Source organism: Borostomias antarcticus (assembly GCF_949987555.1).
Source record: "Borostomias antarcticus genome assembly, chromosome: 20".
In the NCBI taxonomy this organism is placed as follows: Eukaryota; Metazoa; Chordata; class Actinopteri; order Stomiiformes; family Stomiidae; genus Borostomias; species Borostomias antarcticus.
The window spans coordinates 9072284-9087283 of NC_140253.1; the positions used below are offsets into that span (position 1 = coordinate 9072284).

At 49.2% G+C, this 15000-nt stretch overlaps 2 protein-coding genes across 2 annotated transcripts in view; one reads left to right on the forward strand and one right to left on the reverse strand.

Annotated features, from left to right (window-relative positions):
- Positions 1-292: 292 nt before the first annotated feature.
- smc2 (structural maintenance of chromosomes 2) lies at positions 293-10758 on the forward strand (the record flags this gene model as incomplete). The annotated part of the gene is made up of 25 exons (XM_084454643.1): positions 293-460; positions 672-821; positions 968-1090; positions 1205-1243; positions 1400-1510; positions 1619-1663; positions 2172-2405; positions 2624-2773; positions 2948-3181; positions 3467-3626; positions 3722-3839; positions 4047-4185; positions 4389-4508; positions 4700-4904; positions 5823-5958; positions 6139-6263; positions 6607-6800; positions 6939-7082; positions 7317-7391; positions 8704-8823; positions 8975-9175; positions 9641-9757; positions 9908-10068; positions 10245-10392; positions 10573-10758. 25 exons carry the CDS (start codon positions 293-295, stop codon positions 10756-10758), a joined length of 3603 nt encoding a protein of 1200 aa, XP_084310769.1.
- A 1016-nt stretch (positions 10759-11774) lies between these two features.
- The window catches only part of ecpas (Ecm29 proteasome adaptor and scaffold), a 22680-nt gene continuing 19454 nt past the window's right edge, over positions 11775-15000 (reverse strand). The window contains exons 46-49 of the mRNA XM_084454596.1: positions 14894-14999; positions 14707-14795; positions 13763-13834; positions 11775-13255 (exon numbers count right to left, since the gene is read on the reverse strand). Coding sequence (XP_084310722.1) covers positions 13116-13255; positions 13763-13834; positions 14707-14795; positions 14894-14999 — 407 coding nt within the window. The 3' untranslated portion in view covers positions 11775-13115. The remainder of the gene's footprint in view (positions 13256-13762; positions 13835-14706; positions 14796-14893; position 15000) is intronic.

The following is a 15000-nucleotide window of genomic DNA, read 5'->3' on the forward strand; positions in this document are numbered from 1 at the left end:
CAAATCTAATAATACACCATATTTAACAATGAATGAAGCTTGTGTTTTAGATACGTGATTTGGGGTACATATACATTCGTTTGCGGTAGGATTTCAGTAAGATTTTTCCGATTTGAACAAGGAAGTCAGGAGTGCAGCAGGAAAGCCTGGCGCCAAAATTCAAGTTCATAGAGAGGAAGAGGACTGTTTCTATTGACAGTGCTGCAACAACACTGGCATGCGAGCTAGTGGCGCTTTTTAGCTACGATATCTTCATATTTCAATAAAGATCAGCGCTGATCAAGGCGCCAGGATGCACATCAAATCGATCATAATCGAGGGCTTCAAGTCGTACGCTCAGAGGACAGAGATCAACGGGTTTGACCCGCTCTTCAACGCCATTACCGGACTGAACGGCAGCGGAAAATCCAACATCCTCGATTCCATATGCTTTTTGCTGGGCATTTCCAATTTGTCTCATGTAAGTAAAGATGCCTGACGTGCTAACCTGGTTGGAAACATTTGAATACCTTTCATTCAGAGCCGTTATTATTAGCCTATAAGTGCAAGCCAGCTAACTAACGTTACTGTAACTTAGCAGGCTAGCCCGTTCCGAGCTAATTTCTGGAGCGAGAAGATTCCTTATCTGATGTACGTTAACGTTTCGACACACCATCTTCTTCTTCTTCTAGGTACGGGCGTCCAATCTTCAGGATCTGGTGTACAAAAACGGGCAGGCGGGCATCACCAAAGCCACGGTGTCCATCACGTTTGACAACTCTAACAAGAGCCAGAGTCCCCTCGGGTTCGAGACGCACGATGAGATCACCGTCACCAGACAGGTAAGCAAGCCACCGGCTAACTCAAGAGAACATTAACGTGAACTAAGTTCAACTACTCACCTGTCCTCTACCACTGTAAAGCGTATATTCTTCTTCCATCTTGGGGTTACACCATCCTAATCCTTAAAATCTTTTTTTATTTGCAGGTGGTTCTCGGAGGTAGAAACAAGTACCTCATCAATGGGGTGAACGCCAACAACACACGTGTGCAGGACCTCTTCTGCTCCGTGGGCCTCAACGTCAACAACCCCCACTTCCTCATCATGCAGGTGAGCTTGACCCCTCTGTTGGGTCATCATGATGGCATTCAGCTTGATCTTGTAGCTAAGTTAATAGCCTGTTCACAATAGACTTGAATACATACCTTTTTTGAATTTGTACAGGGGAGAATCACCAAGGTCCTGAACATGAAGCCACCAGAAGTAAGACACACTAAACACACACACACACACACACACACACTCACTCTAAACACACACACAAACACACACACACACACACACACACTAAACACACACACACACACACACAATCTCCTCACCATTCCTCCTTCCAAAACCTTTGCGTCTCGAACGTAGATCCTGGCCATGATCGAAGAGGCGGCGGGCACCAGGATGTACGAGTGCAAAAAGATCAGCGCTCAGAAGACCATCGAGAAGAAGGAGGCCAAGCTGAAAGAGATCCAGACGGTATAACGGCGGCCGCGTTGCCTACGGCAGATAAGACGGACCCTCAGCTTCTCACATGACCAAATGATTGTTATTCAACTGACCCGAGTGTCCTGTACTTGTCCTCAGATCCTGGACGAAGAGATCACCCCTACCATGCAGAAACTGAAGGAGGTAGGATGTCATTCTCATTTTCACACAGTCAGGTTTTATTCTTGAACTTCTGAAATATATATATATATAACATTTAGGGCTGCACAATTAATCGTGAATTAATCGAAATCGCGATTATGACCTCCGCAATTAACTAATCGCAAAAGGCCACAATTAATGTGATTAATAATTTTGCTTTGCTGTCTGACCAATCACATGCGTTCTCGCTGAGTGGACTGTGCGTAACAATTTCACTGAGAAGACAGATAGCAGTAGGTCAAGACAAGTGTCACGAGAGTACCCGCAGCCGTGAGTAGTTAAAAAATGAGCGAAAACGAGGTCAGTGAGTTGGTAGCAAGAAAGGGATCAACGTCCGTGATTTGCGAGCATTTTGGTTATTATATATTAATATTATATATTAAATATCAATCACAATTATTAATCACAATTACCATTTTGAAGCAAATAATCGCAATTATTATCTTTTGTCATAATCGTGCAGCCCTAATAACATTCCGCCCTCCCGCAGGAAAGATCCTCGTACCTGGAATACCAGAAGCTGATGCGTGAGATCGAGCACCTGAGCCGTCTGTACGTGGCCTGGCTGTTCGTGTGCGCCGAGGAGACCAAGGCCAAGTCGGCCGGGGAGCTGCAGGGCATGCAGGACGCCGTGGCCCAGCTGCACGCCAACATGGCCGACAACGAGCGCAAGGTCCAGGAGCTCTCGGCCGAGATCCAGCAGCTGCAGAAGAAGAGGGACAAGGTACGAGCGGACGGAGGAGGAGGAGGAGGAGCGGAGGACGAGGATTATGATCACACACACACACACACACACACACACTCACACACTCACACACACACACACTCACTCACTCACTCACTCACTCACTCACTCACTCACTCACTCACTCACTCACTCTCTTTTCAGATATTTTTCAATATAATGATGGAAGATGATTTTGTGTGTGTGTGTGTGTGTAGGAGGTGGGCGGGGTGCTGAAGTCCCTGGAGGAGGCGCTGTCGGAGGTGCAGCGCGTGGACGCCAAGGCCCAGAGCGCCCTGGACCTGCAGAAGCAGAACCTGAAGGACGAGACCAAGAAGAGGACGCAGATGGTCAAGAGCATGGAGGAGGTGAGTGAGTGAGTGAGTGAGTGTGTGAGAGAGAGAGAGAGAGAGAGAGAGAGATGCCAGAGAGATAGATATATGCCATGCCGAAATGCATACAGTTCTCCAGCCAGACTACTCATACTTACCAACTACCCCCCCCCCTCCCCCATTACTCCTGCTCTCTCCATCCCTCCCCAGGACAAGAAGATGCTGGTGGTGAAGGAGGCGGAGGTGTCCAAGGCGGCGGAGAAGATGGACGCCCTGCGCCAGGAGGGCCAGCAGGACGGCGCCGCCCTAGAGGCCGCCCAGCAGCACTTCAAGGCCGTGTCGGCCGGCCTCTCCACCAACGAGGACGGCGAGGAGGCCACGCTGGCCGGCCAGATGATGGCGTGCAAGAACGACATGAGCAAGGCCGACACGGAGGCCAAACAGGTGAGGGCGGGAGTGGAGGGCGGGGCACGGGGGGACGGACGGCCGTTTCGCCGACTTGGACCGTTGTGATTGGCTGTTCCTGGCTGTGGTGATTTTCGGAGCCTCGTTTAAATCCACAGGATGGGATGTTGCTTAAACGTTTCTCTCTCCTTCCCTCTTTCTCTCTGTCCATCCCTCGTTCCGGTCTCTCCCTCCATCCCTCCTCCCATCTCTCCTTCCATCCCTCCTCCCATCTCTCCTCCCATCCCTCCTCCCATCTCTCCCTCCCTCCCTCTCTCCCTCCAGGCCCAGATGAAGCTGAAGCACGCCCAGGCTGAGCTGCAGACCAAGCAGGCCCAGGTGAAGAAGATGGACAGCGGCTACAAGAAGGACCAGGACGCCTTCCAGGCCGTCAGGAACCACAAGGAGAAGCTGCAGGCCGAGATCAACAAGCTCAACTATGAAGGTTGGTCGGGCTGGGTTTGTCTCGGGGAGGGATACCGTTTTTATATTTGCTTGCTCGGCGGCTTCTAACATTAATGTGTGTGTGTGTGTGTGTAGACGGGAAGGAAGAGAGCCTGCTGGACAAGAAGAGACAGCTGAACAGGGAGGTGTCTGGCTTCAGAGAGACCTACGAGAGACTCATGGCCCGCTTCCCCAACCTACGCTTCGACTACAAGTACGTCAGCGCAGTGTGTGTGTGTGCCTGTGAATGTGTGTGTGTGTGAGAGAGAGAGACAGTGGAGTATTATCTGTAATCCCCTCCAAAGTTTGTGTGTGTGAGGCTCGCTTTTGTGTAAAGAACCAGGCAGTGTGTGTAGGAACTCCCGAGTGTTTGTTGTGATGTAATCCGGAAGTGAACCTCCCTCCTCTCTCCCATTGGTAGAGACCCAGAGCGTGGGTGGGACCGCAGCAAAGTTAAGGGTCTGCTGGCCAATCTGATCACAGTCAGCGACGTCTCCTACGCTACAGCGCTGGAGGTGGTGGCCGGGGGAAATCTCTACAACGTAGTGGTGGACAATGAGGTGTGTGTGTGTGTGTGTGTGTGTCAGGAACGAGGACAAGTATGTGCGTGTCTATGTTGGATACATATGCGTTTGACTGTGTATTGGTGCAAACTAGTAACTGGTTGTGTATTTTTGATTAAGACGTGTGTGTTTGGTTTGGTTTTAACGTGTGTGTGTGTGTGTGTGTGTGTGCGCGCGCATGCGTATGCGTGCGTGTGTAGGTGACTGGTAAGAAGCTGCTGGAGAAGGGGGAGCTGAAGAGGAGGTACACCATCATCCCCCTCAACAAGATCTCCGGCAGGACCATCAACGACAACGTGATCCGCACTGCCAAGTCCCTGGTAAGGACCTCTCTCTCTCTCTCTTTCTCTCCCTCTATCCCTCTCCTTCTCTCCCTCTATTCCTCTCCTTCCCTTCTTCTCTCTCTCCCTCGCTCCCCCCCTCTCTCTCTCTCTGTCTCTCACACTCACTCACTCACTCACTCACACTTTTCACCCCATCTCCATTCCCCCTCTCTCTCTCTCTCTCTCAGGTGGGGCAGGACAACGTGCACACCGCCCTGTCTCTGGTGGGCTATGAGTCGGAGGTGCGGAAGGCCATGGAGTACGTGTTCGGCAGCACGCTGGTGTGCGACACCCTGGACAACGCCAAGCGCGTGGCCTTCGACAAGCGGGTCATGACCAAGACGGTCACCCTGGCAGGGGACGTGTTTGACCCCCAGGGCACGCTCACCGGAGGTGAGAGGGGCGGGGTTACACACACACACACACACACACACACACACACAAAGGTCCAGCAACACACTCGGATGAGAGAATCATAATTTTAAGGAGAATTCCACCCTAGAACAACATTGGGCTCAACAACTAGACCCACAAAACAATAGAGAAAAATGTGGTTTCCTTGACTATAGTTGCTCCATGTAAACAAAGCATGTTCAGGAAGTCTGCACTGACGGGGATTTGCCGCGTCGAAACGGGTCGACAAATCCCCGGAAGCAAAATAACAAGGACTACGTCAACAACAACAACACATCTAGGAGGACAGGGACTCGGAGGGTGCACCATGCTAACCCTCTAGCTCTAGCCTGCCCTATGAAGCTAGTTCAACAAAACCAAAAATGTGCGATCGCACACACTTACACGAAAGATTTTTTTCTGGCAACCGCTGGAAACACACCGCCGGTGCAGAGAAATCCTTGAATTGCACATTACTGCATACAAATTGCACAGTGTTTTGGAATTGTAGGTGTTTTTCTTCAATAGCAAATATAGCTAGATACAGGGTCTGACAAATGTTCACTCGAGAGATGATGATGGCTACCGCTGTTGTTCTGCATTATAAGCCATGTTATATAGCATACTTTGTGGTGATCTTGTTTTCATGGATCCATTGAGTGTGTTAGTGGCGACGGGCTATATCCTGAGAGTTCACCGTTTGACACAACTTTGATATCAGTTGTTGTATATGATTGTATACCTCATATATACCTTATAACATGGCTCATAAGGGTACATTTCCGAACCTGTCCTTTAAGGAAGGAGAGAAAGAAATTGACATAAAAGAAATTGACCTCTCTTTCTCTCTCTCTCTCTCTCTCCCTCCCTCCCTCTCTCTCTTCCTCCCTCCCTCTCTCTCTCCCTCCCTCCCCCAAGGGGCGCGCTCCCAGTCGGCCTCTGTGTTGTCCAGCCTGCAGGAGCTGAGGGAGGCGCAGGAGAGCCTGGCCGCCAAGGAGGCGGAGCTCCACGACCTGGACACACAGCTGGCCGGCCTGAAGGGAACCGCCGAGAGGTGAGCACACACGCACACACACACGCGCACGCAATGAGGCCGTAGAGGCAGCTGAACTGCATTATGTGAACGATGTTTCATACAGTACAATATTCTCTCTCTCTCTCTCTGTCTCTCTCTGTCTCTCTCTCTCTCTCTCTCTCCCTCTCTCTCTCTCTCTCCCTCCCCCTCTCTCTCTAGGTATCGGCAGCTGAAGCAGCAGTTGGACCTGAAGTCCGAGGAGGAGGAGATCCTGCAGGCTAAGCTCACTCAGAGCTCCTTCCACCAGCAGCAGCAGGAGCTGGAGATGCTGCGCAAGACCATCGGTGAGGAGACACACACACACACACACACACACAAACACACATACACACACATTCATGCTGTATACACAAACACACATACACATTCATACTGTATACACACCTGCTCAATAATTCATATATGCACATATACACACATTAATTCATATACACACGCATGCATGAATCCATACATATGTATGCATTGTATATACACACACACACATACGCATGGATTCTATACACAAACTCACACACACACATACACACACACACGGACACACACATGCACATGATAGAAACGAACATCTGATGTGAGGAGGTGAGGGGTCTCGCTAATGTGTGTGCGTGTGTGTGTGTGTTCCAGAGGAGAGTGAGGAGACGCTGAAGAGCACCAAGGCGGTGCAGAAGAAGGCGGGGGAGAAGTTCAAGGTGCTGGAGGACAAGATGAAGAACGCCGAGGCGGAGAGGGAGAAGGAGCTGAAGGCCGCCCAGCAGAAGCTCGGCGCCGCCAAGGCCAAGGCCGACGCCTTCAACAAGAAACTGAAAGAGCGCCAGCAGGTACACACGCACACACACACACACACGCCACATCTCTGCCTGAGGATAAAGCAGACCGCGTCAGAGGGCTGATGAGGTGTGTGTGTGTGTGTGTGTGTGTGTGTGTGTGTGTGTGTGTGTGTGTGTGTGTGTGTGCAGGAGGCGGACGCGGTGGCGCTCGAGCTGGAGGAGTTGAGGCGGGAACAGGTTGGGTACGAGCAGCAGATCCAGGCGGTGGACGACGCCTCCAAGGCCATCCAGGAGCGGATAGACAGCATGGCCGCCGCCGTGGCCGCCAACAAGGTGAGGGACAACGAGAAGAGAGGCGCGGTCGCGACGGGACGGCGCTCCTGAAACACGCCTCCGAGAAACGACTGACTGGACTCAGACTGGCGGTTGAAACGTAGCTGCTTTCCTCATCCTCTCTCTCTCTCCCTCTCTCCCTCTCTCCCTCTCTCTCTCTCTCTCTCTCTCTCTCTTTCTCTCTCTCTCTCTCTCTCTCTCTCTCTCTCTCTCTCTCCCTCCCTCTCTCTCCAGGAGTCAGTGCGTCACGCCCAGGAGGAGTTGACCAAGCAGAAGGAAGTGATCGTCGCCCAGGACAAAGAGATCAAGGTCAGTTTTCCTCCGCCAGGATGCGCAAATGTCACTATCGTTATTTTATGGACTTTCTCATTGTAGAATACCGTGTACGCCCATGGAGATCCTTTATGGTTAGCTGTGACGTGGATGGACTGTGATCAACAAGCACTAATATCTTAAGACCGCACCATCTGTCAACGTCTTGATATGGACCGTTGTATATGATGGTACTGTAACTAACCTTAGGACAGGGCGTATGATGCTCATGGTTTGCACAAGGTGCTTTTAAGTGCAGTTTTTGCGTTATGTCTTGTGTGTAAAAAAAAAAAAACAGTACGGGACAGACTAAAAACTGCTGACTCCAGCCTTCCTTCTGTTCGTCAGCTACAGTACGCTGGTCTAAAATCATCTGAAACGTATCAAGACGTAATCACAGGTCTCCCCTGGTCTTAGATATTAGCCTTCCAGGGTTATATTATGCTCCAAGTTATTTCCAATTCCAGGTTATATATGCTCACCCTCTAGAAATAGGTAGATATTTGAGCACTAATTAGAGCAACATACAAGCTGGTGATGACTGATACCCATAATACCTTGATATTATATTATAGTTTCGTCAAACGGTGCACTCTCGAGATAAAGCCCGTCGCTGCCAACACACTCGAAAGATCCAAAGGTGCATAGACTAAATCCCTCAAAAACACCATAAGCTCTCGTTTTCAAAGACGGGAAGCTCAGAGTGGTCACTGGTGTCTGTTGATATTCTGGCAAAAATCAATGAGTGAAGTTCTTGAAAATAGTACTTCAAAGTCCTTGAATTTTATTTTGTAATGACTATGACCCCTGGATGCTCAACAGCAAACTACTCCTTTAACATTACATTAGTCATTTAGCAGACGCTTTTATCCAAAGCGACTAACAATAATTGCATTTAACCTTGGAAAAGCCAATGTACTACTACTTGCCAGAACTCACAAGTGCATCTCCTTTCTAAAACAAGTGACTAAGAGCATAATCGAGTGCTGAAGGCAAAGTGCAAGAATAGCAATCTAAAATACAATAGGTGCTTAAGAGGGAGGATTGTTGTAGTACTTCTTGAAGAGGTGAGTTTTGAGCCTGCGGTGAAAGATGGGCAGCAACTCTGCTGTCCTGACGTCAGTGGGCAGTTCGTTCCACCACTGCGGGGCCAGGACAGAGAAGAGCCGTGACTGTCGATCGACCTAAATCACAATGCTGTTGCTATTTTTTACTGCTATAATCTGCTTTGTCTCAAAACCCCTTGTCCCTGTGCTGTGTCGGTGTTAACAAAGTTTCGTTGCGTGTGAATGGCGTGTGGCGTCTGCAGGGGAAGAGCTCAGAGGCCAACCGGATGAGGGAGCAGGCTAACGAGGCCCAGCTGAAGATCAAGGAGCTGGAGCACAACATCAACAAGCACCGCAAGGACAGCCAGGACGCCGCCGCCAAGGTACACACACACACACACGAGCAAACAGACACACACACACACGAGCAAACAGACACAACCAGGTTACAACCGATAAGATGCTACACGCATCCCCTTTTCAGTGAACATCATCTTTCCTTTCATACCCCCTCCACTCCCCCCCCCCCCCCAGGTGTCTCGTATGTTGGAGGAGCACGACTGGATCCCTCTGGAGCGCCAGCTGTTTGGCAAACCCAACACGGCGTACGACTTCAAGGCCAACAACCCGCGCGAGGCGGGCCAGAGGCTGCGCAAGCTGGAGGAGAACAAGGACAGGCTGGAGAGGAGCGTCAACAAGAGAGCCATGAACATGCTGAGCCAGGCCGAGGAGAGGGTGAGGACGGACGGAGGGGCGTGTGTGTGTGTGTGTGTGTGTGTGTGTGTGTGTGTGTGTGTGTGTGTGTGTGCGTGCGTGTGTGTGCGTGCGTGTGTGTGTGTGAGACGTTTAACTACTTAATGCTGTCCTCACTCCTAACAAGAGAAGTTAAATGATGGAAAAATTGTGACTTGTGGGGACATTGGAAGGTTCTCACGAGTTTAGGGTCAAAGGTTATGTTTAGGGTTAGCTTTAGCATTTAGGGTTTTTTGGGGGTTATGTTTTTATGGTTAGGGTTAAGTTTAGAGCAGTCCCCACGAGGATAGAAAGACGTAAGTGTGTGTGTGTGTGTGTGTGCGTGCTAAACATGCTGTTTATTATGTATGTGGCTGCATCAGCAGCAACTAGGTGCCTTTTTGAATGAAAGTGTGGAAATGTACTCATCTTCTTTCTGTCACCCCCCCCCTCGCTCTCCCCTCCCAGTACAACGACCTGATGAAGAAGAAGCGCATCGTGGAGAACGACAAGTCCAAGATCCTGCAGACCATCCAGGAGCTGGACCAGAAGAAGAACGAGGCCCTCAACATCGCCTGGCAGAAGGTGGGCCGCTCACGCCACGCGCTCGCTGCTTCACCTGCCTTTCCACCTCTCTTTCCATCTCCTCCTCCCTCTATCCCCCCTCTCTCTCTCTCTCTCTCTCTCTCTCTCTCCACCTCCCCTCTTCACCTCCTCCTCCCTCCTTCCCTCCAGGTGAACAAGGACTTTGGCTCCATCTTCTCCACCCTGCTGCCCGGCTCCGACGCCCGCCTGGCCCCGCCCGAGGGCTGCGGGGTCCTAGAGGGTCTGGAGTTCAAGGTGGCCCTGGGGAAGACCTGGAAGGAGAACCTCACTGAGCTGAGCGGGGGGCAAAGGTCAGGACTAGGGATCGTCACACCGCTCGGTTGATCGTGTGTTATTACCACCACTTTTTTTTGTTAGTGGATTGATTTCATTCTTTTGAGCCTATAATGTTGGAATATGGGGATATGGGTTTTGTGTGTGTGTCTGTGTATGTGTTGTCAATAATGTGTGTGTGTGTGTCCTGCAGGTCTCTGGTGGCCCTGTCTCTGATCCTGGCCATGCTGCTGTTCAAACCGGCTCCCATCTACATCCTGGACGAGGTGGACGCCGCCCTCGACCTCTCCCACACGCAGAACATCGGCCAGATGCTACGCACACACTTCACACACTCCCAGGTAGAAAACACACACACACACACACACACACACTTCCCACTCACTGTCAGGTAATCCACTTGCACACAAATGGAGCCACATCAAGCTAACAGTGTTTGCATTTCATACTAGTAACACAATTTCCAGTTGGATTATCCTTCATCACTAATTTGAACCCCCCCCCCCCTCTCTCCTCGGTAGTTCGTGGTGGTGTCTCTGAAGGACGGCATGTTCACCAACGCCAACGTTCTGTTCAAGACCAAGTTCGTGGACGGCGTATCGACGGTGTCCAGGACGGCTCAGAGCCAGAGTGACAGGAATGCAGCCCACAAGGGACAGGACAAGGCTCGCTATAAGGACAAGAGGCAAAGGCAGCTAATCGCTTAGCTTTAGCTGTCGCTAACGAGAGCTCAATGTGGGTTTTTTTAATGTTATTTTTTATTTTTTTTGCATCCGTCTCGTCAGATGCAACACTTTTGAGTTCGTCCGCTTTCATATCCTTTTGATATTTCTAGTCTATCATTCTATTTCGATGTCCTTTTTATGTGTCTGTCATCAGTGTAATATTTTCAGTATGTAGTTCAAGATATATTAAAGAAATATAACCGACTTGGAGTTTACCATTTCTGTGCTGCACGTAACAGATCACCGACTGATTGCTTAATGATCTGTGTTATTTATATACTGTCCACTAGGTGGCGCATGGCCCATGACCAATGATGACAGTTGCTCTCACTGCTATGCCGTGGCCTTGTACATAATGGTTATAACAATCTGATCACTAGACTTTCAACTGAACATCACTGTAAGCTTAACAGTTTACTTTTGTTTTGCAAGTTTAACATTTTGATTAAACAGCATACATGCATAGAGAAAGTGTAATTCAACAGAAAATCCTTGTGTTTTCAAATGGGTCCAAAGCTAACCGGCCTTTTTCCCAGCTGCCATTTTGACCTGTCAAAGCAGGTTAAACTCATGTGTAACTAATAATCAATTACTCCATCTAGTATTTAGGTGTGCCAGGGCTCTGATAGTGTGCTGGCTCACTGGAATGGCTGAGACACACTTAATAGAACAGGACCATAATTAACTTGATCAATTACACCTGCCTTTACTCTGCTTGTCATGACATGTCAAAATGGCTGCTGAAAAAAGGGCTGAATCCGATTCTAACAGCTTTGTAACCAACATGCACGTAAAAGAATTTCCCTTCGGGGATGAATAAAGTTCCTAACTATCTACGTGGTGGCAGCTACTGTGAATTAGCACTTGTTGCTTTTTAAGTGTATTGTTTTTTTGTTTTTTTTACATGCAACACTTTTGGGTTCGTCCCCCACCCTGTACCAAACACAATTTGCAAATTCATGAAATCAAATAAAGCGGAAAAAGTTCACAAGGTAGGTTCATTTTATTAGGGGGCAGGGGACACAATTCACACAGCAGGATACACCATGCCCTCCCTCTGGTAGTTTTAAAGGGTTCTGAAAATAGAATATTTTACACACCTTATACACATGCAAACATGGGAGGAAAGAGCAGAAATACTGGTTCAAACACAGAGAAGTACTTTGTCCCTTAAAAGGAAAGGATTGATCAACTCCAGAGAGCTAGAGGTGTGGAGGTTCCAGCTCCGACCCAACACACATCCAGAGGGCACCAGGAAACCATTAACATTCCCTATGGGCTCCGTTCCAGTAATCTAAAAGAGGCACCCTTCCTTAGTCCTCTCAAACGAATCGCTTAACTGAAGTGCTTATTAAGACCTATTCAGTTACATTGTTACATTAGGAAGGACGCACGTTTAATGTGCGGTGTAGGACGATGTTGCGGATTAGTGTTGGGCTGGAATGGAAGCATGCACCCCGCGTAGCCCAACAGGTCCAGAGTTGGCCGCCACCATGCCTTTATAGATGAAGCGTTCGCAGCAGTGGTCACTACTTTGGGCTTCATAGTCAGGCCAGCCCAACCCAGCGTAGGGTTATAGTTGGCCAGCCATCTGCTTCAGTAGAGAAATGCCCTGTACTTACTGTACAGTGGCAGCGATACAGTGTTTACAAATCTCAACACGTCCGTGAATAATATGGCGTTTATTCCATTTTGTGTAAAATGAACCAGAGCGTCTCGTCTTTGACACAGTACAATATTCATCATCACCGCTCGTGTTCAGGTACGTCGACACCTGAAGAGAGACACAAGGTTGAGTTGCAGTGGAGACTATTTCAGTCTGTAGTTCTGGACTTTCTAAAAGTCCTCTCTCAACCCGGGGAGTCTGAGTCAGTCCACTTGGAAGAAGCAGTCCCTTCGGATGAGCCAGGTTCATCGAACACACACACACACTCACAGGTCCGGGGTCGTGAGTGTGCAGTGACGTACGTGTGTGTATTTGAGGCTTTGGTCAGATATAAATGTGTGTTTTTTTTTGTCGTGAGTGTGTTGAGTCTGCGAGTGTGTGCTGTGGCATCCCCAGTGATAACGCCCAGACGCCTTAGCCCATGGAACTACGTCTCCCAAGACCCCCCAGGACTGGATGGAGCCGATTGCTCACGCCTGAGGTAATTGAGCACACCTGAACTGAGTGAGCAATCAGCCGGTGCCCACTGGGACTAGTGAAGAGCTCTGAGAGAAGGTGCCTCTGCCATTCAAGTCTTAACCGGTCTCCGCCATACCCAGGGGATGCCACTGTGTGTGTATGTGTGTGCGCGCGCCTGTCAAGAGAGTGTGTGTGTGTGTGTGTGTGTGTGTGTCTAGGGCTGGCTCTGGATGTGCCTGCGGAGCTCCTGGGCTTTGTCCCGCAGGTCGGCTCTGCTGTCTGACTGCATGGTGGACAGAGAACGCTGCAGCTGCTCCCGGCTCCTCCCAGACACACACTCCCACTGCTCGCTCTCTGGAGAGAGAAACACACACACGCACACACACACGCACGCACACACACACACACACACACGCGCACACACACACGCGCACACACACGCACACACACACGCACGCACGCACGCACGCACGCACACACACACACACACACGCATGCACACACACGCACGTTAATATCGTGATAGGTTATCGCCCATGCTAATTTCAGTGCGACAATGACCTTTCATATGTAACGGTGTTTAGTAGCACTAACACTATTTTCATGGTACAGTATAAGAGGAATACAAATTTTACAGTTTAAGATTACAGGGACATCATGCACATTAATCAACCTTTCTGTAAATGTGCCAGTTTTAGCCAGCTTGGCTAATTATCAACTGCAGCCACAAGAGACATATACGATATTTAAAACAGGAACAGCACTCCTATACATACAGCAGAGAACATTTCACGAAACACATTAAATAGTTGTAAAAAGTAGAAGTAGTAGTGGTAGAATATGTAGTAGAGTGATTTTTACCTCCAGTTCTCTTTACCAGGAGTTCGACAACAGACAAGGCCTCTGTCCTGACTGACGAGTAAGCCTTGTTTTCTAGAGAGAAAAAACATCAGACACGTTAAGAAGAAAAACATCGATGGGACATGACAAATCAGAATGTGTAGAACCTGTTATGATACAGTAAGTTAATGCATATATAGTATGAGAATATAGTAGAACCTCAGAGATCCGAACCCATTGGGAGTGAGGTTCACTCGGATGTCTGAAATATTTGTAACTCTGAAAGTGACGTCAAAACACACAAAATTTTGCTAAATAGAATATTTATTTTGCTTACACTCTGAATTGCATTCGAATAACCAACTATACTTGCGTTTTATGCTAGCCATTTTGTTACGTTATGCCGGGCTCACACTACAGGATATTTAAAATCCTAACCGATTTCGAAATCGGGTTGCATCACGCATAAGGAGAATCTGAACAGATGTTCTTCTGGGGTTAGGGTTAGGTCTCAAACATGCACACACGACAAGATTTGGAAAAAAAAAAAACAGCTCATCACACACTACAGGATCTTATCGTGCCCGAGGGAGCAACAGGTCTCGCCGTCTCACTTGTAAAGTCGTGACGTAATAATCTTACATATCAAACATGTTTGACATTATCGAGGCCCTGCCCTGATGGGCCTGCGAGCCGATCGGGAGGTCGAATCTGGAAACCCCTCACATTACAAGATAAACTGGGCTGAACATCGGAACATCGATTGTCGGGAGGGCTGACTCAGGGATAAATCCACCCCAAAATCCTGTAGTGTGAGCCCCGCAATAATGTTACATTTGACCCCTACTTACGGTTTTAACACCCATTAGGTTGACCGGACTTTTCAGATCTCCGATGTTCGTATCTCTGAGGTTCTACTATATTATATCTATCTATATTTGCTGCTGCTCTGTGGAGGGCCTCACCTAGAGGGTAGGTCAGAGCAGCGCAGGTCTCAGTGAGGATCTGGGACAGGGCGTTGAAGTCCTGGTGACCCTTCTCCAGGAGCAGCAGCCTGCAGGAAAACCACCAGACGGAAAAAGGGTCAGCGCTGTGGAGCCATGTCTCCCTGAGGAGGTGGAGCTGGTTGGGGGGCGTTCAGAGGGACCGTACCCCTGGAAGAAGGCCTTCATGGACTGCAGGACGCCCAGCTGGACTCTCCAGGTGCTCAGCTTCAGCTTCTCGCACATCAGACAGCACAGGTCCCACTGGAAACGGCC